The sequence below is a fragment of the Pelophylax lessonae genome (assembly GCF_965119305.1).
Source record: "Pelophylax lessonae genome assembly, chromosome: 4".
In the NCBI taxonomy this organism is placed as follows: Eukaryota; Metazoa; Chordata; class Amphibia; order Anura; family Ranidae; genus Pelophylax; species Pelophylax lessonae.
This window is the reverse complement of record NC_138771.1, coordinates 315,735,202-315,761,742: the sequence shown is the minus strand read 5'-3', so window position 1 is coordinate 315,761,742 and position 26,541 is coordinate 315,735,202. Positions and strand designations below refer to the sequence as shown.

The 26,541-nt window shown below is 41.6% G+C and overlaps 1 protein-coding gene across 2 annotated transcripts in view; it reads right to left on the bottom strand.

Annotated features, from left to right (window-relative positions):
- FAM193B (family with sequence similarity 193 member B) overlaps positions 1-26,541 on the bottom strand; it is a 140,682-nt gene that overhangs the window by 70,186 nt on the left and 43,955 nt on the right. For both annotated transcript variants that reach the window (XM_082257154.1, XM_082257155.1), the window contains exons 3-4: positions 9,451-9,679; positions 1,485-1,667 (exon numbers count right to left, since the gene is read on the bottom strand). In XM_082257154.1, the coding sequence (XP_082113280.1) occupies positions 1,485-1,667; positions 9,451-9,679 (412 nt within the window). The remainder of the gene's footprint in view (positions 1-1,484; positions 1,668-9,450; positions 9,680-26,541) is intronic.

Sequence of the window (26,541 nt, the reverse complement as noted above, 5' to 3'; positions counted from 1 at the left end):
AGCCATGGAGGGACGCTGGCAACATGCGGTCGATCCGGGTTGAGACCTCCTCAACGAAGCGCAGCTCCGCAGGCTCATCCCCATATGGAGGGGCACTGTCCTTGCGAGGCCTGGGTGTACCAGTAACCTGCAACGCTCGATGGCAGGCTGGGACTTCATAAGGATCTATGATACCCAGTCCGAGGCCCAGCTCTGCCGTCACTTGTAGCCCTCCAGGAAAGGAATCCCTGACTAACTAGTGATAGCGAGAGAAAATAAAAATCTACTGTGTAAAGAAAAAACACAAATTCAGAAAACCGAGACTCTAGGTCTTAGCAGGGAAGACCTAACTCTACTCCTGACGCTAGGCAGCTTCAAACTGAGGTAATATCAGATTGGGTTCTGGTAATGGCTAAGGGATGGCCCCCTAGTGGCGTGCTGAGGTACAAAAGTTTTTTTGTATTAACCTGATAATGAATTATCTGCCTAGCCTGCTCCTGCAGAGTGCGCCATTACCCATTAGTGAAGGCTAATACCATCAGGCCGGCGTCTGTCAGAGGATGTAAAAGAAAGGTTTTTTCAGGGTAATGTAAGTCAACTAAAGTATAATGGGTTACTAGCAAACCTTACTAAAGTAAACTTAGGACAGCAGTGGCACAAGCATGGTACATGGAGAAACGTCTGTACCTCCACCTACTAAGAAACCCAAATAGCAACACCCAGTCTTCTTGGTAGGTCACTGAGACCATAGAAATTATACACTGGAATTTGCATAAAAAGGTGTGCAGGGTCCATCTACAACCCTCCTGGTCCAATAGTTTAGTAAAGTCATATGAGCGACAGGCTTGGTGTAAAGCATTTTAATGAACCTGCGTGATTGAAACTGAGCATATAAATAAGCTTAGGTACAGTGAAAACTGCATGTCAGGATTGTTACTATGTCAAGATATATAGTCAGATGAAGGAAAATGTTAAATCTCCCATAAATGTCAAGTTTAGCCCTTTCCTTTACATCTCCCAAGATTCACAATTGGTTCTGTTATGAGCAGCCATTCTGACTAATATTGATTCTCAGATGGTAAAAAGGGTCCAAGACATGTTCAGCTTTTACAGGAAAAGTCAAGATTTGCTTGTACATTTAAATAGCTGCCTATATCTCTGGAATTAATGTTTATTTGAAGGTAACTTTTGCCATTACATTCTCTAATCTTGAACTCCGTATTAATTGCCCAGGATTGCAATACTTAACATTTTAATACTATTTGGACAATAAAAAAAAAAAGTTATGTAAAATGATAGCCACTAATTTGATCTGCTCAAAAGATGGCCACGTTCAATTAAACAGATACACACTGAATCATACAAAAGTATCTTGTACTTATCTAAACATTTTTGACATCCAGTTATTAGGCAGTTACAAACCAGTAGCCTATGCAACTACAAAAAGGAGCATGCTAAGCTCATACATCCAATGATAACACAAATTAAAAAAAGTTTGCACTAACCTGGGGATGATGGCCTATGGCACATACTTTTGAATTGTTTTGGAGATTTACAGAAGTTAAGTGAGGTAGGGAGTGTTCCTGTGCTGGTTCCAGATGGACTATATGGACACACCTTTAAACCAGACAGCTTCGATGTCTTGCTACCACGCTCCGGTGATGCCGGAAGCCCGATGCCTTTTTCCCCTATAGAACAAAATGCACATGCTCTCTAAAAAAGCAAAGGAACAGATCAAGTCTATGAAACATCTAAAACCAAGCAAGCTGTCCCATTATAAGGTCCTGTGGTAATCGTAGGGGTTGGAAAATCCGCGCTTATGGAATACAACCCAAAGGGTTGTATTCAATATATAAATAAGGGGGTAGTGAGGTGAGTGGCGCTGCCTTTCAATAGGTAAGTAAGGGCACTATACACAAACTTAATAAGCAGGGTAATCCAAACCACATGTGATCGTATTGCTGCCCCTAACCCCGCAATGAATATAATCCATACATATAAATAAATAAATATTGAAAAGTGTAAACAGTGCAACACAGTGTTTTGATTCGTGGTGTGAGCAGAAAATAAATTATTAGAAAATATGATGCAGTAAAAAAATATATATAATATAAATATAAAGCGCTCAGTAGGAGGTGACAAACTTGAATAATCAATAATATCCAAAGTGCAGCAACAAGTGGACAATAAATATACCAGCTGATAAGGAAAAAAAATCACTGAGTGTGAGTGAGCGAAACGAAAATAATGTGTCCAATAAATATGTAATAAAGTGACGTAGTGCTAATTGATCCAATAGATGACTTTACATGAAATGCAAATATTAAAAAAAATACATTTAAATTGACTTAGTATGCTTCTGAAGCTGGGAGACACGGATGGCTCCCTGCAGGCGGTCATGTCTGAGATTACCGAGTTTTGAAGGTTTTCGGGCCTCACCATCAACTGGTCCAAATCGGCGATGTTGCATTTAGATACGGACGCAATTCAGTCTTTGGGCCCCCAATGCCCGGTTCCTGTAGTTGATAAATTCAAATACCTAGGGGTGGTGGTCTCAGCGGACCTGACCCAATATAGCGTCCTCAATATTAGTCCTCTTCTCACAAGATTTCGGGATAAAATCAGGATTTGGAACAAGCTTTGGCTTTCCCTAGCGGGAAGGGTAAATCTTATTAAAATTATTTTAATGCCACAACTGTTATACTTCTTGCACAACTCCCCAATTGTCGTTACTTTGCAAACCTTTCGAATCGTGAATACCCTCTTTCGGTCCCTGCTGTGGAAGGGAAAGGCGGCTAGGATTCGCCTGGAACAACTACAGAAGCCTAGGGAAGGGGGGGGGGGGGGGCTTGCCCTACCTAACCCGTGGTACATAGAATACTCAGTATAATCGATACAGCCTCATGTGATATCCGCATCCCATCATTTGTTTATGGCAAGTTCCAGATCATGTACAAGAAGAAGAGCCATGCTGCCAATAGGAAGGCAAGGCTCTTCTTCTTCTACATGATCTGGAACTTTGCCACAAACAAATGATGGGATGCGGATATCACATGAGGCTGTATCGATTATACTGAGTATACTATGTATATGGGAGAGATGATCCATTAGCACCACTGAAGCTACCGCCACCCAGGCCCTGTCTGGCAGAGGGAACCCCTTATTACATCACGCTGGTTACCCCTGTAGGGGTATTGAGCTCTGGTGAGCGCAGGCAGAATTGAGAGGGGAGCACTATTTTCCTCACCCGGCACGCCCCATTTGGATCACCCCCAGATTCACCCATCAACTCTTTTTGGAATTTACTTCACCAACCAATCACCTTATGGACTTATACTGTTAACCATATTCATAGATTTTTAGTCACTTCATCTCACTCTGTTGGCCGCCCCATATTGCAAGTTCTTTGCACATACTGTATATCGGATTAGGCCGCACTAAGTCACTTTAGATTTAATTTTCTCTATTTTTGCATTTCATGTAAAGTCATATATTGGATCAATTAGCACTACGTCACTTTATTACATATTTATTGGACACATTATTTTGGTTTCGCTCACTCACATACAGTGATTTTTTTCCTTTATCAGCTGGTATATTGTCCACTTGTTGATGCACTTTGGATACTATTGATTATTCAAGTTTGCCACCTCCTACTGAGCACTTTAGATTATATATTTTTTTTTTTACTGCGTCATATTTTATAATAATTTATTTTCTGCTCACACCACGAATAAACACTTTGTTGCACTGTTTGCACTTTTCAATATTTATTTATATGTATTGATTAGGGGTGTTGAAAATAATCGTTGCATCGATGCATCACGATGCGGCCTTGAGCAATTCGAATCCGATGGTGAGGGCCGGCTGCATCGATGCGTGGATGACGTCATCCCGCCCCCCACGCCTCTTCAAGTACAGCCCGGCTGCCAGTGCACTCAAAGATGAAACAAATTAGTGTCAGTGACTCAGTTTCAAGGCACCCTTCCAGTGTGTAAGGGTTAATGTAAACCGATGCCTGATTTTACCTTATCCCCGGTCTTTTCATCTCTGTCATAGTAACGTGCCCTCTGGCCAGCCGATCTCCCGCCGGTGGAGTGCACAAGACTGAGGAGACTGAAGATGAAAATATCGGGAGATAATAAGGTAATCACTCAGGCATCAGTTTACATCAACCTTTACACACTGGAAGTGTCCCTGAAAACGGAGTCACTGACACTAATTTTGCAAATATCTGCTGAATGTGCTAGTACAGTCCTGACGTGAAAAGTACTAGATCAAAGGATATAAAAGGTGCTAGCAAGAATGTCTAGTATAAAACATATATGAACTCACCCAATATAATATATAAGTGCAGAAAGTAGTGTAAATTGACAAAAATAAATCACAATATATAATACAGTGCAAGTGACATAGAAAGCCTCTAGAAAACCTCTATTACTGATATTATCCCTAGAGGTTTTCTGTGTCACTTGCACTGTATTATATATAGTGATTTATTTTTGCCAATTTACACTACTTTACGCACTTATACATTATATTGGGTGAGTCCCTAATCCAGAGTGACATGCACGCCGACTCCATCCACCTGCTGATTGCCGGACTGTGACTGTGTTAGGAGAGTAACATCAGACACACGGTAAAAGTACATATAGCGGACAGTGTGCAGTCCAAACATTTAGAAGTCGCTGATGTTTTTTAAACTGGTAATGTTTTAATAAAAGTTGTAAACGAATTACGCTATGTGGAGTCCCTTGTGTTTGCCCTAAGCTGTGTAGTAGGCGTTGATGCAAAGGACGCTATTTGCAGTGGACCCTAAGTCCTGGAGTCTTCCTGTTTGCAGCTGATGGTTTACTTGCAACAAGGCTCAAGTACATATTTAATCCGGTAAGCCCCCACCTTCTCCATGGGGTGTATTTAGTGATAAGAGGTTCCCACCACCAATATTCTTCTGCATGCCTGGAAATGTGCATGGACTGGTGTAAGCCATAGCACAGGGAACAAAAAGACTGATTTGTTTGCACAGAGCACTGGAGCACCTGATTTATGGTTTATAATTAAATGCACTTTACCAATCGATATTGTTTACACACTTATGCACTTTAGATTATGATTAATAATTATTACTGCTGCTAAATAGTATATATTTTTTTTTTGCACTTTATAATATTGCACATTATTTATTGATATTTGTATGCACTTGGTATAATTATATTATAAAATATTGTAGCAGGGTGATCTATACACGATAGGATTACTGCACTGCTGGTTTGGGTAATATTAGCACCTTTATATCCTTTGATCTAGTACTTCTCACATCAGGACTGTACTAGCACATCCAGCACATATTTGCAACATTTGCACACTTTTTGCTTATTTTGCACATCATTTATGTTAGTAGCGCTGTATCTTTCTATTCATTTACGATCCTTCTATGAGCAGTGATTCACACATTTTGATATAGCTGCTGCGAGTATTATATTGTATACTAGTGTGCGATTCCACACAAAGTCGCGCTGATACTTTCACCTTCTTTAAAACCATTGGGCAGTGGGCTGGGCATGGGCAGTAATCATGATGCATCGCGGAATCAAATCGATTTGTTGCCTTGATAATCGTAATCAGTTGGATCGTGAGTCGAGTGAAGATGTTCAGCCCTAGTGTTGATTATATTCATTGTGGGGTTAGAGGCAGCAATACGATCACATGTGCTTTGGATTAACCTGCTTATTACGTTTGTGTATAGTGCCCTTACTTACCTATTGAAAGGCAGCGCCACTCACCTCACTACCCCCTTATTTATACCTGTGGTAATCGTACTTATTGTAACACCCACATCCAATAAAAATTGGAAAGGACCACTATTATAATAGCATCATTGTATTATGCACTCAGATATGACTGCCTATAACCAAACCAATAATGCTTGCAAGCACTGTCCCCATTGCACTGTGATTTCTATTATGATTTAATAGGGACACAGAGGTCAATCAGTGATAAATACTGATAGCCTTACCTTCCATTTCACAAAGCTACTTCAATATGTGGTCCTTTCAACCCTTAGCTAATTTGAGAGTCTCCTACAAACACACATAGCAAGTCAGTATGATCCACATTTGCCTCTATACCAAGCCAGTCTTTGTCTCAATATCTGTTAGCATACCAATATACCAAATTAAATTCCCTTACCACTTGAGCAAACATGTGCCAGCCTATTGTTTCTAGCCTATTATTACTTTCTTCTGCCCTACCTCCATCTATACAAAATGATAACACAGCTCTTGAACTCCTGTAAGATGTAAGATGTAAGATGTTCTACAGGTTTTTGTACCCATTGCTAAGATTATTCATGCTCCACTTCCAAATCTGAACAGCCATATTACATTTATAATAGAAGTCCTGTTATACCGAGTTCTGCATATAGTAACTGCATCATATCTTACAATCATGCAGCTGGGAGAAGATAGTGCCTTCTGATTATCAGAAACATACACTTAAGTTACTGTTACATTGTTGTTGTATTCCAATTCAAATAGTGTTAATTTTCAAGATCCCTTGGGAATCTTAAGAAGATCAAGTAAGTTTCCCTTTAGAGTGCCCATATGCTGGCATGAAGAGCACTTTATGCCCACTAACCTGCACTGACTTGATTGACATCAGTGGCCTTTAGCACATCACTTGTCAGCACATCAGCACACAGCAGCATTTCTGGCCCATTGATATGTGAAAATCCACTGAGTGTGCATTAACCACCATTCATTACAGAGATCGATGTCAAAATAAAAGTGTCAGTGGTAGTAAAAAATCTTTTCATACCTATGTTAAAAGCAACAAAATTTCAGGTTCAATGCTATGAAGGAAAAAAAACTCAACTTGCTGGACCTCCGCAAGGCATTTCCAGGTCCATTCACACTTGTAGGACTCCAAAGTTGCGCAGCTTTGGTGCAACTTTGACGCAACTTTGGTTGGATGCGTCTTGGATGTGACTTTGCAAAGTCGGACCCCACTGTTTTATATATAGCATTCAGGAATGACTTTCATGCAACTTTTGAGGGTTAACATTGAAGTCTATGGCCCCCCGTATAGGCATAAAAGTTGGACCAAAGTAGTGCATGAACTGCCTTTAAGTCGCACATATATGAATGATTATCACTGATAAACATGGGGTACGACTTATCAAGGGACTTTGATGTCCAAAGCTGTAAGACAAGTCGCACAAGTGTGAATAGGGTGTTACCGCCACTTAACACAATTACGTTTGCTGCACAACTGCAGTAATATAATTTTCATCATGCAGCAATCTTTTACTATGTTTAGCCAGGTGGTTGCAAAGCCAACTAATTCGACTTGTCATGAGACTTTGGAGATCATGTTTTCCATTAATAACCATTCATATACGTGTGACTTAAAAGTCACAGTGCCTTCAAAGCAGTTCATGCACTACTTTGGTCTGACTTTCATGCAACCTCAATGTTAAAAGTTGCATGAAAGTCATACTTGAATGTTTTACATGCAACAATGGGTCCAACTTTGCAGAGGGACAACATATCACATCCAAGTCACACTCCAAACAAGTGTAAATGGAACCTAACCCCACTGGGGAGAATCTTCCTAACGTTCTGTCCCTGTAACAGCTGAACCAGAAATAGAGGTTGTGGGTGTCATTTGGATGGAACAGGAGGCAATACAAACATTGCCACAACCCTCCCACCAATTTCTCATTCTGCTAAAATGTCTTCCAGTTTTTGTCTGAGTCTCTGTTTAGGAATCTTACCATCACATCTTGTCCCTCTAATTAAGGATATCTACTCAATAGAGACACATACAGCAATAAAGAAAGAAGCTCTAGCCCTTCCCAATTCCACCAAAAATAAAATAAATAAAAAGTTGTAATTTAAAGAGGTTGTAAACCCATGAAACTTTTTTTTTTTGCTGCAACCTGAAAGAGAAACCCATAATGAGCTAGTATGCATCGCATACTAACTCATTATGAAATACTTACCTAAGAACGATCCCCCGCCGTGCCGCCCGCTCACCTTTATGACGGGCGACATGTCCAGTCGCCCGTCTTCCGGGATTGTGGCATCCGGGCATCTGATTGGCCAGAGCTGCGGTGACGTCACTCCCGCGCACGCGCGCGGGAGCCGACAGTCACGGCACGGGGCTCTGAAGAAACGGCACCAGCGGCCGTTCCTTCAGAGCACATGCGCCAGTGGCGTCACTGGCTGCATGTAAGGTAAATATCCCCTAAACGGTGCATGTTTAGGAGATATTTACAGTACCTATAGGTAAGCCTTAATATAGGCTTACCTATAGGTAAAAGTGTCAGAGGAGGGTTTACTTCCTCTTTAAGTTGGGCTTTAAGTAGCACTTAACGTGTATGTCTGGGCAAAATCAAATACCATAAAAAAATACAGTAGTACATTCTGCAATAGATGCACATAGACACTAGGCTGTCCTCTCAAAGAGGAAGTTGGGAGCATGCTGGATTTCTGGCAGGATCAGACATTTTTTTTACTTGCTGTACCTTTAAAAAAAGAGATAAAACATGGGGAAATGTATAAGTATTGCAGAGATGTACAATGTTTTTTTCCCCTTCCAGACAACTAGCCATACATGGCTCCAATTTCGTGAAATTCTTGCTGAATTGGCTGAAATCTGAACAGCAGGTGGTCCTGTTCGCACCACCGGGCTCGATAAAAGTCAGTTTAAAAATCAATGAACCGGGTGGAAAATTGGTATTTAAACAGCGATTGCATTCAAGCAGATGTAGTCACTATTAGGGTATTCAGGCAGCAGTGGGTGCTGCCACTGTCTGAATACAACAGCAAGCAGGGGAGAATCCTCCATCCACGCTGTTTAGCTTGGATGTGGGAATCAAGTGATTGTACAATCAAAATGTAGCCATGTGTGGCAATAGAATTTGCACACATTAGACCATGCTATAGCAAAAGTGTTCCTTGGGTGTACCTTAATCCATCTGTACAAATTTAGGTGTCTATTAAACGTAAATCAACAATTCTACTTTGAAACAACATATTAAAGAAAAACCCAGTTAATGTTAAAAGGCTCTGATTAAAGCAGCTATTCTATAGTTGTAAGCGAAATTGAAAGCATCTCCAGCACTATTATTAAGTTTACTGCAGCGAGCCGCTTATGATACACTGGCCAAGGTGTTACACAGGAAAGGAGATGTTAGAATGCTGGGTTTCTCTCGCTCTCTTTGGCAGTTTAAGGGAGGGATCACAGTACGTACAGACAAAAATAAAAAAAGATAGAAAAACAGTTACGTTTATATGAAGAAAGTGATGAAATGCAAGATATGCACTTGGCCTGAAAACAATTGTATTATTTTGACTCAACAAGTGTGGCATTTCAAGACAAGAGTTTCAAACGGTCAGAGCAAAAGAAGAATTTGCACTGTATAGGTTATATCCAAATATACCCTATATACAGGGTTTCTAAACCCACCTGCTGCTCCTCCTCCTCCTATGTTTCCATTGGAGTGCTGAGAGTTCCAGAGCCCGGACAGCTTGTGGGCAGACAGGAAGGAGCTAGGGTCCCAGTCCCCAGAGTTTCCATGGCAAGAGGATGAAGAAGAAGAGGAGGAAGAGGAAGATGTGGAGGAAGATGAGGAAGATGAAGAGTGTGAACCACCACCACAGGACTGGGACTTGCAGGATGTGTGTGACAGAGACACCTGTTAGAAGAGAATAAATCAGATGTTACATGCTGTGTGGTAGTAGAAGAGAAGCTGAACTAGGGATTTTTTCATCCTTTCCTTGAAAAATAAAAATAGCTTATTAAATTAACTTCCAATAAATGCAATGTAACACAACTAAGTCCCCGTTTACACTGGGGCGACCTGTGAGGCGACCTGGTCGCCTCACAGGTCGCCTTCCATAGGGAAGCTGTGGACCCGTTCTAATAGGAGCGACACAAGTCGCTCCGACTTAGAAAAAGGGTCCGGAGCTTCTTTGGGGCGACCCGGAGCGACCGTCATAGACTTCAATGTTATGAAGTCCGTGCCGGCCGCTCCGAGGTCGCGGCGCGCTGCTCGCACCGCGACCTCGGAGGTCGCCCCGGGAAGTCGGATTGCCCCAGTGTGAACGGGGCCTAAAAAGGGTATTGGTATTTTGTTTACATATGGGTTGTTACATAGTTTGTGAGGTTGAAAAAAGACATCAGTCCATCCAGTTCAACCTATGATGTGTGTGTGTTTGCTGTTAACCGTTGGGTTGTATATATTCACATTTCCTAAATCTTTCTAAATCTCTTCTTATCACCATGCAGAAATGACTGGCAAACAGAGGCAACCTGGGGCTGATCACAACCAAAATCTTAGCCACACAGGAAATGCATTATCTTGGCAGCTGTTTAGCAGGGAGGCTCGTGATTGCAATAAAACATGGGTAGCTAATAGAAGAAAGTCTGTATATACAAAATAATGGACAAATAAAATGCTATATAAATATTATACCGTAATAAAAACTCACTGAAAATGTATTCTACTTTCCCACTGGAACTAATCTTTTCTATGTTTAAGGCAGGGGGTCAAGTGCATCCCTGTTCTCCGTTTCAGGTGCCAATCAGGCCTGAAACAGACCAGAAGACGCACAGGATCCTTTTTTCCAGTGAGTACCACAGTCGCCCCGGAGGTGTGTGAACCGGCTCCATTGAGAGTCGGTCACGCTCTCCTGTCATGTGAATTGGATGCGGGGAAAACCCGCATCCAATTTGCATAAGTGTGAACCCAGCCTAGAAGAAAAAAAAAACCTGCACCATGTTTGGTTGATCTCTTCTTCCTGCATTTAGAGGTATAGGCTTTACACATTTATACAGTAAAAATTATATTCTTTGGCATCTTACAGATTCTAGACAGGATGGTTATAAAGGGAACTGCACAGAAGTAAATGGTGAAGCTGAAGAATAAACACAGATTACAAGGTACAGCAGCATTATTTATAGGAAGAGACATTTTATTACCCACTAGCTACACATACTTATTCAGAAATTATTTCTATGTTCTACTTCACACGCAGAACTCGGAAAATAAAATCAATAAATATATCCTAATAACTGTGTTGCATTTCCAGCATTCTATAAATACCTAGCAGTAAATTCTTCAGCAGATTGGAGCTGCCCTTTGCTCAAAGTGGAAAACGTCTTTTAGCCCAGGTTCACACTGAGGCGGGTTTGAAATCATGCAAGTTCAGCTGAACTCGCAAGATTTCAAACGGCATTTTCAGTCCAACTTTGGGGGCGATTTGACAGACATCTGTGCGGGTTCTATTGAAATCGCCCTCCAAAGTCACCAAAAGTAGTGCAGAAACGACTTTTGGGAACAGATTGGGACGGTGCCATTGCCAGCAATTGGCTCCGATTTGACATGTCAAATCGGCCCAATGTGAACGTGGGCTTAAGTGCACAGGTGGTAAACAGTAGTGTAGGGCCAAAACAACAAATCGATGAAAATAGTTGTGAACTATTTTCATAATTGATTAGTTCGTCAGCCAATTAATAGGCCTGCATACAGAATGCAATATTTGTTTTATATATCAGGAACTACAGTGAAGCACACACACAGCTCAGGACACCGTCCAAACATGTCAGTAAGTGCCTGAGAACTTGTGAATGTGTAAGGAGCAATGCCTCATAGGACATGTAGTCCTGGCAAGAAGTGATTAGTTCGAAAGGAGGAAGTTTTTTTTTACCTTGCTATAGGGGCACTCTATACTATTCTCTGCAATCTGAAGGCAGGAGGAGCCAGAAGCATCAGTGGGGGACCCCAGAAAAGGAGAATCAGGGCTGGTAAGTATAACAAGTTTGTTGTTTAAAACAAAATCGCTTTAAAGACTTGCATTTAGGCCTCATGCACACAGGGCGTTAGAAAAAAAATGAGCTGCAGAGCCACTACCAACACCAGGAAAAAGCAACTGTAAAAATGTGCTTTTAGTAGCTTTTTCCATTGGCATTAATGCACATTTAGCCTCGTTAGCTTTTTTCTGCCTCCATTCATAATCAATAGTTGCCTATGAGCCGTCTTTGATATGGCTTTAAGCTCAGTGATTTGAATAGAAGTCGCATCCAAGCCAGATCATGATGATCCAACTTGCACTCTGAGGATCTTGAGGGGGAACTCCATACCAAAATAGAAAAAAAACCAGCCCCGCAGGTCAAGAAAGAAGAGGGGACGAGTGAGCGGCCCCGCCCCCTCCTGGACCATACCAGACCACACGCCCTCAACATGGGGAGGTGGGTGCTTTGGGGCAAAGGGGGGTGCTGCACCCCACCCCAAAGCTCCTTGTCCCTTTGTCCCCTCCCCTTTCCTGACCTTCCGGGCTGCATGATCAGATAAGGATCTGGTATGGATTTTGGGGGGAACCCACGCAGATTTTTATTTTTTTGGCATGGGGTTTCCCCTCAAAATCTTTACCAGACCAAAGGGTCTGGTACGGAACCTGGGGGGGGGGGGGGGGGGGGGGGGAACCCTCACGTTTTTTTTTTTTCCATTTTGGCGTGGAGTTCCCCTTCAAGATCCTCAGAGCACAAGTTGCATCACAAGTTGGATCATCATGATCTGACTTGAATGCAACTTCCAATTAAATCAATGGGCTCTTATAAAGAACCATTGATTTTAACATTAAAAAAAAAAAAAAAAAAAAAAAAAAAAAGCCGGTCCTCAGAACGTGCTGGCCCTGGGTTTTGTTTGCAGCTTGAAAACGCCTATACCACTTACAGCTTCAAAACGTGTGTGTGTGTGCGCGCGCATGAGGCCGTAAAATAACATGGAGGGGCATTTTTATGAGGTTTTGATGCTCCTAAAAGAAGCTGCAAAAAAACGCTCTGTGTGCATGAGGCCTTAAAGTAAACTTCAAATTTGCTGTCCCCTCAAAATAACGCAACACACAGCCATTAATGTCTAAACCGCTTGCAACAAAAAGGGATTACACCCCTAATGTAAAATGTCCAAATTGGGCCCAATGAGCCATTTTCCCTCCCCGGTGTCATGTGACTTGTTAGTGTTACAAGGTCTCAGGTGTGAATGGGGAGCAGGTGTGTTAAATTTGGTGTCATCACTCTCACTCTGGTCACTGGAAGTTCAACATGGCACCTCATGGCAAAAGTATTCTGAGGATCAGAAAAAATAATTGTTGCTCTACATAAAGATGGCCAAGAATACTGCCAAGACCCTAAAACTGAGCTGCAGCACGGTGGCCAAGACCATACAGAGGTTTAACAGGACAGAATCCACTCAGAACAGGCCTCGCCATGGTCGACCAAAGAAGTTCAGTGCATGTGCTCAGGGTCATATCCAGAGGTTGTCTTTGGGAAATAAATGTATGAGTTCTGCAAGCATTTCTGCGGAAATTGAAGGGGTGGGGGGGGGGGGGTCAGCAAGTCAGTGCTCAGACCATATGCCACACATTGCATCAAATTGGTCTGCATGGCTGTCATCCTAGAAAGAAGCCTCTTCTAAAGATGATGCACAACAAAGCCCACAAACAGTTCGCTGAAGACAAGCATACTAAGGACATGGATTACTGGAACCATGTCCTGTGGTCTGATGAGACCAGGCTAAACGTATTTGGTTCAGATGGCGTCAAGCGTGTGTGGTGGCACAACCAGGTGAGTACAAAGACAAGTGCTTCTTGCCTGCAGTCAACCATGGTGGTGGGAGTGTCATGGTCTGGGGTTTTTTAATCTGCCCAACAAAAAATTTGCCCAAAAAAACAACATAAAATTGCAAAACACAGCTAAATCTCGTGTGCAAAAACGCACTGCAAGTATGGATCAAAAGCAAACTGCATTAGGTACGAACTGAGCCTTATGCTGGCCATACATGTATTGATTTTTGGCCGAGAATATTCATACGAAAAATCTTTGTACATTCGCTGAAAGAATGTCGTTTGCAAATTTAATTTGCTTTTAAGATTCAGTTTTAAAATGAATGTAACTTCTGAACGAAAAACCACATGCACTGTCTGATAATTCCTTTGACCAAGAAGTTTTCTATTCTATTCTGCTCTGAATTTTCCTCACTGTGGTTGAAAACGACCCCACTAACGATTAGAAAAATCGAACGAACGTTCTTAAAATGAACATATTTTTGAAGGAAACATTGTTTTTGTAAGGATAGAATAAGTGACAGCAGGCGCAGGTAGCTTTTATCAAGCCCTCGGCCTATGACAAGGGAGTCTGTCATACATAATATTTTACTGTCATTGCAAGCCATGTTTACCATTTTAACATTTCATGCGTTTCATTTCTTCATATACTTCATTGTTGATCTTGTATGTTTTGTAATATGTATTAAGACACATGATGTGTCAAGTTATCTGCAATTTTTATTAATTAGAGAATCCATTTATATTTTTGTTATACACCTGGATCTGTGGCAGCCTACATAGTCCCACCAAATTAGGGTTTTTGTTTGCCTTTTGTTCTGGTCTTCATCAAGATTATGTTAGTCTGCCTTTTTTCTCAATGGAACATCCACAATAGTGGCCTTCTCTCACTGAGTTAATTTTCTGGAGATTTGTTGTTACACTACTCTGCTTTCTTCTTAGATGATCTAGGGCACATTGTGTGGAGGTGTATATATACACCCACATGGTATCCTATTGACCCTGAGGAACTTTGACTGTACATCAGTTGACCATACTGTAGACGGTCCTCTATATCCCAGTATCTACATACTTCCAGATACAGGTATTTAATCTTGCTATTCCGTAACTTCTTAATCAATTGGTCTATTATACTGTTTAGATACTTTGCTATATGCATGAGTCAGAACACAGTCTAAATTGGTGAAGTGAAATGAGAAAAATATATACATAAAACAATTTTTTAGAAAAAGAAAAACAGAAAATTGGCATGTGCGTATGTATTCACCACCTTTGTTACGAAGCCCATAAAAAGCTCTGGTGCAACCAATTACCTTCAGAAGTCACATAATTAGTGAAATGATGTCCACCTGTGTGCAATCTAAGTGTCACATGATCTGTCATTGCATATACACACCTTTTTTTTTTAAAAGGCCCCAAAGGCTGCAACACCTAAGCAAGAGGCACCACTAACCAAACACTGCCATGAAGACCAAGGAATTCTCCAAACAAGTAAGGGACAATGTTGTTGAGAAGTACAAGTCAGGGTTAGGTTATAAAAAAAAAAAAAAAAAAAATCCAAATCCTTGATGATCCCCAGGAGCACCATCAAATCTATCATAACCAAATGGAAAGAACATGGCACAACAGCAAACCTGCTAAGAGACGGCAGCCCACCAAAACTCACGGACCGGAAAAGAAGGGCATTAATCAGAGAGGCAGCACAGAGACCTAAGGTAACCCTGGAGGAGCTGGAGAGTTCCACGGCAGAGACTAGAGTGTCTGTACATAGGACGACAATAAGCCGTACGCTCCACAGAGTTCGGCTTTATGGCAGAGTGGCCAGAAGAAAGCCATTACTTTCAGCAAAAAAACAAAATGGCACGTTTTGAGTTTTGCGAAAAGGCATGTGGGAGACTCCCAAAATGTATGGAGGAAGGTGCTCTGGTCTGGAGGAGACTAAAATTAAACTTTTCAGCCATCAAAGAAAACGCTGTCTGGGGCAAACCCAACACATCACATCACCAAAGAACACCATCCCCACAGTGAAACATGGTGGTGGCAGCATCATGCTGTGGGGATGTTTTTCAGCAGCCAGGACTGTGAAACTGGTCAGAGTTGAGGGAAAGATGGATGGTGCTAAATACAGGGATATTCTTGAGCAAAACCTGTACCACTCTACCATCCAACTTGAAGGAGCTGGAGCAGTTTTGCAAGGGGGAATGGACAAAAATCCCAGTGGTAAGATGTGGCAAGCTCATAGAGACTTATCCAAAGCAACTTAGAGCTACAATTGCCACAAAAGGTGGCTCTACAAAGTATTGACTTTGGGGGGGGGGGGGTGAATAGTTATGAACATTGACTTTTTCTGTTATTTTGTCCTATTTGTTATTTGCTTCACAATAAAAAAAATAAAAAAAAAACCACCTTCAACGTTGTGGGCATGTTCTGTAAATCCTCAAACAATCCATGTTAATTCCAGGTTGTGAGGCAACAAAACAAAAAATGGCAAGGGGGTGAATACTTTTGCAAGGCTATATATATCACACACATACATCATAATATATATATATATATATATATATATATACACATACACATATATATATATATATACACACACACATGCATACATACACATACATACAAAAACACATATACATATACATATATATATATATATATATATATATACATATATATACATACATATATATACACACACATACAGACACATTTTTTTATAGCAGAGACCCTAGAGAATAAAATGGCGATCGTCGCAATCTAGAAATACACTTTAATGAATTAAAAAAAAAAATCAACAGTAAAGTTAGCCCAATTTTTTTTTTTTTTTTTGTATAAGGCAGTGATGGCGAACCTTGGCACCCCAGATTTTTTGGAACTACATTTCCCATGACTCTCACCTACACTGCAGAGTGCATGAGCATCATGGGAAATATAGTTCCGAAACATTTGGGGTGCCAAGGTTCGCCATCACTGGTATAAGGTAAAAGAGGAGGTTACGCTGAGAATCGTGATCTTTTTTCTAAGCAAAAATATCATGATTCTCATTTTATCCAGAAAGAATCGTGCAGCTAACAAAAAAAAAAAAACACGAGGACTTTACAATCACTAACTTTACACAACAGAAGCAGCTAGACAGAAGTTTTCTTTTTTCATACAAAACTTTTCTGCATTCTAGGTACCAGGATTCAAAATTTTGACTAGTTGGTATTATACCCCTCACAGATTACATAGGATGTTCCCCCAAAGCTCTAAGATCTGTTGGTGATGTGGAGAAGCGGTGAGAGTCTTGTTTAATGTTTTCGGTGTCCTTTTTTGTCAGAGGTGCATCGCATCATCCAAAAACTCAGACCTTGAACTCCCCATAGAACTGGCCTGGTTTCTATTACACCATCATAGTATCTCCAGATTGGTGTATAAATGCATGCTTATACCACTTTTGATTAGTGCAGCGAGAAGCTGCATTTCTATGCTTTGGAAAATGAGTCAGACCCCTTCCATAGTATACTGGCTCTCCAAAGTTCGAGAAATCAATGAGTTGGAAGATCTGTTGGCTACAGAAAGGGGCAAATGGTACAAATTTTTGAAAAAAAAAATTGTTCATTGGCATGCCTTCTCTTATTCAGCCGAATTTAGGGCTCTGGTGGAAGACATGGAGGAGACTCAATATCAGGAGAAGTAGCACCCCCCCTTCCCCCCCCCCCCCCCCATTTGCTCTACTCATGTTCTCTTGCTCTCATTACATTTTGACTGATTCTTCTGGAAAAGGCCAAATGACTACTGCAACATAGATATCAAATATGGAAACTCGACTCTTTAGTGGTAGGCAAATGGCCAGTTGTTGGTCTTTGTAGTTTAGGTTCATTTTTTGTTTTGTAATATCATGATGCAACTTTAAAAGCCTAAACGTTCACCATCGAGCAGACTGCTTTGTACCAGGATACTTGTTCTTCATAGTTTTTTCTCCTTTAACCACTGTGTGGTCATTTTTGCTGTGTGCTTTGGGTCATGGTCATGTTGGAAGGTAAACCCTCTTCACATTGATAACTTTTTGGCAGAGGGCAGTAAATTTTCTTTAAGAATTAGACAGTATTTTGCCCCATCCATTTTTCCTTCTATCTGACAAATGTTCCTGTCCCTGCTGCAGAGAAACATCCCCATAACAGGATAGTACCACCTCCATGCTTTACTAGGAATTGTGTGATTTGAAAGCTGAGCTGTATTGGATTTCCACCAGACATATCATTTGGTGTTGAGGCAAAATAATATTTTTTTCTCATCTGATCAGAACACCTTTTTCTATGTGACCTCAGAATCTTCAAGGTGTGTTTTGGAAAAGCTCAGGCGTGACTGCATGTGACATTTCCTAAGGAGTGGCATTTTTTTTTTTTTGCAACCCTCACATACAAGCCACATTTATGGAGAGTTTGTGATATTGTTTTCACATGCACACAATGACAACCTTTTGTCATAAATTCATGCAACTGCTTCAGTACTGCTGTAGGTCTCTGGCTAGTTGTCTTCCAGCTCTTTCATACAGTTTGGAGTGCTGTCCTGATCCAGGGAGGATCTGTGTTGTACCAAATACTTTCCACTTCTTATTAATATACTTCACTGTGCTTCTAGGCATTGATAAAGCCTTTGAAATGTTTTTGTATCCATCTCCTGATTTGTGCCTGTCCACAACTTTATCCTGGAGATCTTTTGACAGTGCCTTGACACCCATATTTGATAATTTGCTTCAGTTGCACTACAAGGACTGAAATGCTCCAGGAAAGCCATTTTCATACTGAGCTAATTAAAATGACCACAGTTGATCACAGATAATATTAAAAAAGGTAGGTGTAGCGCTAAAGAGATCATAAACAATGTTTAGCTCAAAGAGCGTGTAACTATCATCATCAAGGGGTACCCCAAACATAGTGTCTCCAGATACTACGACCTATGCCATGGGAGAAATCCGGTAGGCACTAGGTTTCTGGGGATCGACAAATTTTCTGGAAACTGGAGAGGGAGCAATATGACCAGGGGTGTTTCAAAGCTTGAAACCAATTTGATTTGTAATGCCAAGACGTACACCAATATTGGTTTAAGCATTGAATGGGATGTGAACGCCTTTATTAGTAATGCTTGATTTATGATTTTAACAATCCTCTTGGTATAGCTTGTATTTTATTTTTAATTAATATTTAAATTTGTTTTCGTTTGTCTATTTTTATTACATTGCAATAGGTTTGTTGCTTATGTATTTTATTTTAATTATTTAAGATTTGTTGGCAACAATATTATTATCCGTCTATAAATTATTACATGTTTATATGAAGCAGCTTGGTTTATGGCCACAAGATGGCGTCGGTCCATGTTATGGTGTGGGCGTCAACGTCACTCATTTATATGGTATTGCGATTTTTTGCTGTTTGTGATTCATAAGATCTTATATTTGCTTTCAATATTAAAGTAGGCTTGAAAATGGGGATTTGCTGAATATCTTTGGTGATCATTTCAGCCAGTGGTTCTGTCCTGTTGGTGGAACGCATCTAGTCCCAATTCCTGCTTCCTGTAATCTAAATTGCTCCGCCTTTCCTCCGGTGTATTTATTGAGTCAACAGCGCTATGTGGCCACACCCCCTGACAACTTCAGATGACGAAATGCGTAGGGAGGAGCCCGTGACGCTTTACACCATCGGAGGACGCGGCGGCCATTTTGCTGGTTATCCGACCAGCAGCTTCAACATATGAGAGCCTGCTCGCTGCTTTTTTATCTAAGTTGCCTACTACTCTTCAATAAAAATTGTTTGCGATACATACTACACTATGAGGAGTGTCTCCCTCTTTTGTATGATCTGAGGTCTGACATTGGTATCATCTGGCATACGATCGAGGACCGCGAGGGGATTGTTTTGTGAACACTCCTGGTGTTCTGAGTACCTGCGCTTGATTGACCTGTCACCTTTGTAATGAGGGTCGGTCCTGTCCGGTAAGAGGCTCTTACACTTGGGTGCTGGTGCTGGTCCCTGAATCAAGCACTGTTGCCACGATTTATTGGACACCGTTTTTTGCACTCATCTTTCCCTGTGGATAAGAATTGTTTATGATATCTGTTTAGCGCTACACTTACCTTTAATATTGCATGCATCTGTTATTCAGGATTTTGGGTCAGCTGCTTTTTGGTATATTCGTTTATATTGAGGTTGGCGCAGTATATTACCATCTCTGTGATCACAGAGAATAGTCCAAGGGCTTGATGTGCCATTGAGAAAGAAATACGCCACACCTGATTGAGTTTACAAGTCCTTTTAAGGAGGGGTGATCCTTTTTCCAACTCAGTGATTTTGATGTGGTTAGCTTTCACTCAGATGTAATAAGTTGCACTGAATAAATACAGCTAGATACAACAAAAACTGTTTCAGTAATTTCAGGCTGCAAAGCAACACACGGTTATTACTTTAAAGGGGGGGGAATTCTTTTCTATGCCCACTGTATGCATGAACATGAAAATTAATAAACATTCTTGGTGTATGTAAAACAGCATACAGTAGCACGTTATTGAATGTTTATGTGGTTAAAAGGACCCACAGAAAATATCACTACTATAATTTTTATGTGAAACCTGCAATATTTTATAGTTATCCCCTGTAAAAGGGTCACTGAGCTGGAGATAGAACAATGGATGCACTGCTGCCAATGAGGACAGCAATCTACAGCACAGGAGTGAACCCCCAGGGGTGCTTTATAAAGCAGTTCCTCTAGTTTCATGCTGCACATTTCAAAGTTCTTTCTGCAGAGTGGAAAGTGAGGACTTCCTGACAAGATGCCGGTCTAAACAATGTTTTCACGACTGCGGAATATAGTCCAGACTTCGAAGAGCCTCTGATCTAACTCTATGGGATGTAAAACAATGGCTGCACTTTCCCAGCAAAAAACGAAATATACTACATTGTATTATATTTTAGGTGAAAAGAAAAAAAAAAGTGGTGAACCTCCCTACCCAAACAGCCTTCAAATTTCTGCAAGTTTTATCAGGCCTTGTACAACCTGCCCTCTGGATTGACACCTCAAGCACTTAGAGGACTACATCGCCTCCTCTTGCCTTCCACAACTGCCCTTCTTGGTACGCAAGGACCTTGAGGCACCTAACACCATTGAAGAACTCCAAATAGCTATAAGTTTATCTAAGACAGAGAAAGCACTAGGCCCAGACAGCTTCACACTTAAAGCGGAGTTCCAGCCTAACTGCACACTCACCTGTCCCACGGTCCAGCGATGCGCCGTCTTCTCCCTCTCTGCTCCGCCGGCATCACTGATGTGGGCACCCGGATGTGACAGTTTGCGGCTTCACAGCCGGGTACGCACTGCGCATGCGCGAGTTGCGCTATGCGTCGTGATTGGCCGGGAATCTTCTGGGACCTCTGACATGTCCCAGAAGATTGCAGGGAGGGAGGGAGAGAGGAGTACTTCCGCTCAGGGCGCCGCGGCGCTCCGAGCGGAAGTGGGAGCGGGTACATGTCAAAACTAGGTACCCGCTCCCCCCCCCCCCCCCAAAAAATGGAGGGTTAGGGGGTTAGGACTATTTAAAGCGGAAGTTCCACTTTTGGGTGGAACTCCACTTTAAATACTACCAGCTCCACTTGCCACACCCGGCCCACTGAAGGTGAAAATGTTCAATGCCCTAGGTCGTGGGACCTCAGTTCCCCCAGATGCCTTAAAAGTAAACATATCTGTTATTCCTAAAGAGGAAAAATACCCTTCCTCCTGCGGCAGTTTTCTCCCTAGATCGTTGTTAAACTTAGAACTAAATCTATTTACAAAGATCCTTACCATTCATATACAACCACACCCAGCTCAACTGGTTCACCTAGACCAAGTTGGCTTTATTGCAACATTAGATGCCTGAGACAACAAAAAATGTTCTAAACTTAATTCATATGGACAACCTCTTGAACATACCCTCTGTGTTTCTGGGCACTGACACCAAGAAGGCGTCTGACCACCTTAACTGGCCATTTATGTTTGCAGTGCTGCGTCACGTGGGTCTAGGGGACAGGATGGCCAAGTGGATCTAAAGCGTTTATTCTGCTCCAACAGCTATGGTGTGAATTGGCAGTGCTTGGAATAAGTGCGAACTGTAAGTTAGGTAGTAGCATGGACATTTTAATGTTACACCGCCCAAACCAGCAGAAAAGGTCTTGATTCCATTTGTGGAATAGGGACAATATTTTACTAAGCAGGAGTGGGAAGTTCAACACATAGGTCTGATACAATTGTGAAGGAATGTACAGGTGCATCTCAAAAAATGAGATCATCTTTAAAAAATGTATTTCAGTAATTTAATTAAAAACTCATATTATATAGATTCATTACACACAGAGTGATATATTTCCAGCATTTCTTTTTAATTTTGATGAATATGGCTTACAGCTTGTGAAAAACCACAATTCAGTATCTCAGAAAGAAGAACATATATACATATGTTTTGTAACCTAAGAACAGTTAAAAAAAAAGAAGGACTTTAAATACAGAAATGTTGGCTTACTGAAAAGTATGCCCATTTACAGTATAGTATGCACTCAACACTTGGTCGGGGCTCCTTTTGCAAGAATTACTGCATCAATGCGGCGTGACATTGAGGACATCAGCCTGTGGCACTGCTGAGGTGTTATGGAAGTTGATCTGATAGCGGCCTTCAGCTCGTCTGCATTGTTGGGTCTGGTGTATCTTCTTGCTCTTGACTCGCTTTTCATAGAGAAATAAATAGAGTCAGGTGAGTTTTCTGGTCAATCAAGCACACCATGATACCATGATCATTAAACCAGGTATTGGTACTTTTGGCAGTGTGGGCAGGTGCCAAGTCCTGCTGAAAAATGAAACAAACATCTTCATAAAGCTGGTCAAAAGAGGGAAGCATTGACACAAAGAACTAACACCAGCAGATGGCATGGCTCCCCAAATCATCACGGACAGTGGAAACTTCACACTGGACCTCATGCAACTTGGATTCTGTGCCTCTACAGTCATCCTCCAGACTCTGGGAACTTGATTTCCAAATGAAATGCAAAATTTACTTTAATCAGGAAAGAGGACTTTGGACCACTGAGCCACAGTGCAGTGCTTTTTCTCCTTAGCCCAGGTAAGACGTTTTAGACATGGTCTCTGATTCAGGAGTGGCTTGACACAAGGAATGTGAATTGTCTTGGATATGTCTGTGTGTGGTGGCTCTTGAAGCACTGACACCAGCGGTAGTCCACTCCTTGTGAATCTCCCCCAAATTCTTTAATAGCCTTTGCTTTACAATCCTCTTAAGGCTGTGGTTATCCCTGTTGCTTGTGCAGCTTTTTCTACCACACAACTTTCCATTCTTATTCTTGGATACAGAACTCTGAACAGCCAGCTTCTTTAGTAATGACCTTTTGTGCCTAAAGCTGGATACACACTATCCAACTTTTGTGGTTAGATTTCCTTCAGATTTACCTTTTCTATGTAGTGCAAGGGCCTGCCAGATTGCATATAAATTGAAAGTGTTCAGGTTTGACCTCATATTATATGGTTTTGGTAAGTCTAAAGGAAAAAGTCTTCAGAAAATGTTATAGTGTGTATGGCCCATTACCCTCCTTGTGGAGGGTGTCAAGGACAGTCTTCTGGACAACTTCCAAGTAAGCAGTCTTCCCCATGATTGGGCAACCTACTAAACCAGACTAATGCCTCGTACACACGCAACGTTTATCGGCCGACCGATCGGCCGACTTTTGTCCAGTGTTGTTTTGTTGGTTGAAATGTGCTCTAGACTGCACACAAATTTTCTCGGCCAACAAAAACCAACTTCAGAAGTGATGTCATGTGCTGGTTTACTTTCAGTGTGTTTTTTCTTCTCTGAGCATGCCCAGTCTTGCTCATCAGATTTTTTTCTGCCGAAATCTGTACTGTCTGACGGAAAATCGGCCGTTGTGGTGACGGCCAACAAAAATTTTATAGCATGCACACCAGATTTTAATCGGCCGAAAAGTCAGAGTCGGTTGTCGAAAGCATCATACTAACAAGCCGAAATTCGGCCGATCAGACATTGGCCGAAAATTTACGGCCAACTATCGATGCGTGTGTACGAGGCATTAGAGACTATTTAAAGGCTCGGGAAACCTTTACAGGTATTTTGAGTTAATTAGCTGATTAGAGTGCGACACCTTGAGTCTACAATAATAAACTAATTCATGCAAAAGGAGCCCCAAATAAGTATTGAGTGCATACTATACTGTACATCGACATACTTTTCAGTAAGCCAACATTTCTATATTAAAAATCTTTTTTTTTTTTTTTGTTTACATTGGTCTTATGTAATATGTTAATTTACTGAGGTACTGAATTTTGACACCGAACACACTGCTGTCTGTTGTCTCCTTGACATTTGGAGTGCCTTACAACAACATTTTCTGAGCTCCCTCCCACCCCGACAGTTTACGGTGATCATTAACTGACTTTGAGCAGCTTTCTATCAAGACAGGCCCCCTTTCTCATACCCTCAGATGTACTCTCAATTGATCACTCTGAAGATTATACACCCTTCTTTTTGTGGAAATAGGAGGCAGCTTTACACAGAACTTCCACTCTGGCCCAACACAGGCGTATCATCCATTTCATGCTAAAGTCGTCAATATGCATGCATATACAAAAACACAATTTCAAAATTCTTACAAGGTAGTACAGCACCACAACGGTGCTCCATAAATATTTCAGACTGATGCTAGAGATGGCAGGAGGGGTGGGGGAGCCTATTACACATTATTTTAGCACTGTCAAAAACTGTACCACTTTTGGAAGGTGCATAGAATTCACTAATAATACCCTCTCGGAGGACCCAGCCATCTTTCTGGTACATGTCTCAGACATCCCTGAGAAAATATACATAAAAAAAAAAAAAAAAACGATCTTTATAATGGCTCTCAGTAGTCAAATTATTGAATTAAAAACTGAAGACCAGGTACTATCAGCACAAAAAAAGCATAATGGCCTACTCTAAAACTTGGATTTATTGGAACATGTTGACATTCTCTAACGAGGGCAAACCCCTTGTCTGAGTGAGCACCTACCCATTAAATTACGATGTCTTACTTCTCCTCCTTCCAGCAAACCTTCCTTCACCCCTCCAATCCTCTTCCCCATCATGCCTATGCCCCCTCCCCTCCTTATTAATTCCTCTTACCCCACCCTTCAACCTGTCTTGCTACCCTTCTGCATCCCCTCCAAACCATTTAAACAGGTAGAAAGAAAAAATTACCTAGCCTATGCATTCATACTGCCCAGTATGTTCACGTTTACAAGTAGTCTGGTCATGCGACTTCGTTAAAGTCGATGTAATCCCTCACATATACCCAGTGAAGTTAACAGCCACAGATGATGCGTAGAGATGAAACAAAGCTCCCTACATACGTTTTGCATGCATATCTGCTGTCTTCAGCTTTATATATTCCTTAGAAAGTGCACGTTACAGATTTTCTCTTCCTGTTAAGCACTGGCAGTGTAGTGAAGCCTTACACTGTGTGACAGCTAATTGAAGGAAAGGTACACCCCCCCCCCCCCCATAGGCAGAGGAAGGTAGAGCTCTGCTGCGACAAGACCAGCTCTCTGCAAATCTATTTATAGCAACCTCCCATGACACATACTTCAGCCTGGTTTTATCTCAGTTGAGGGAGAAGTTATCATGCTGATAACAGAAGAACTGAGCAGGAGAAAGCCATGGGACTCAGGGCTTTGGGGAGAGATAAAAAAAAAAAACTGCAGATAGATGTGCTTCGGTCAAATTTCATGAATAAGGTTTACATCTACTTTTAGGAACTTTGTCCAGTAGCCACATTGCTGCCGAATCCTACCTATCTGGTTATTGTTGCACAGTTTGGTTTATGTACTTGATGTTTTACTACTATGCCGATGTTAGTAAAACACTGTACATTGTCTTTGTTCTTTGTTTTTCCATGAATGCTGTATTCTCTAAGTAAAGAATTTGCAAAAAAAAAAAAGAAATTTAAATAAATGGAGGTCAACACTGCACTTAGTTTTAAAAAAATATATCACGTGCAATTCCTACCACATGAAATAAGCTAGGAGTTGGAATGAAGGGAGGAAAGATGATCATATTCTGGTCAAACATAGTTCAGCAACTTCCCATACACATGTTCTTTAAAGGAGTCAGAAGGTTTTTTTGTCTTGAAGAGGAAGTAAACCCTCTCTTTTCACTTTTACCTACAGGTAAGCCTATAAAAATACTTGCACAGTTTAGGAGATATTCAAAGTGCATGCAGCCGATGACATCATTGACGCATTCGCTCTGAAGGCTCGGCTTACCGTGCCAGACCTTCAGAGCCTGTGCCGGAAACAGGCGGCTCCCGTGCGCATGCACAGGAGTGACGTCATCGCGGCTCCGGCCACGCACAGCGCCGAAGCCGGCAAACCCGGAAGTAACACCCAGGAAGACGTCAGCAGTCTCAGCTTCGTTCTAAGGCAAGTATTTCATAATGAGCCAATATGCGATGCACACTAGCTCATTATGCCTTTGTCTTACAGGGTTTTTTTGTTTTTTTACACCCAGGTTTACAAAAAAAAAACCTTTTGTGCGTAGCAGCCTCCCCAGCACCCCTAATACTTACCCGAGGCCCATCTCTGTCCTGCAATGTCCACAAGTTCCTCGACTCTCCCTCCTGATTAGCTGAGACACAACCGCAGCGCCATTGTCTCCTGTGGCTGTCAAAGTCACTTAGCCAATCAGGAGAGAGAGGGGGCAGGGCCAAGCACCAGCTCTGTGTCTGAATGGACATAGAGAGCTGCAGCTCAGCACGGAAGCTTCTTGCTGTGGGGGCACTCGACAGGAGGGAGGGCTAGGAGCAGCAATGAGGGACCCGAGAAGAGGATGGTCCAAGCTGCCCTGTGCAAAACCAACTGCACAGAG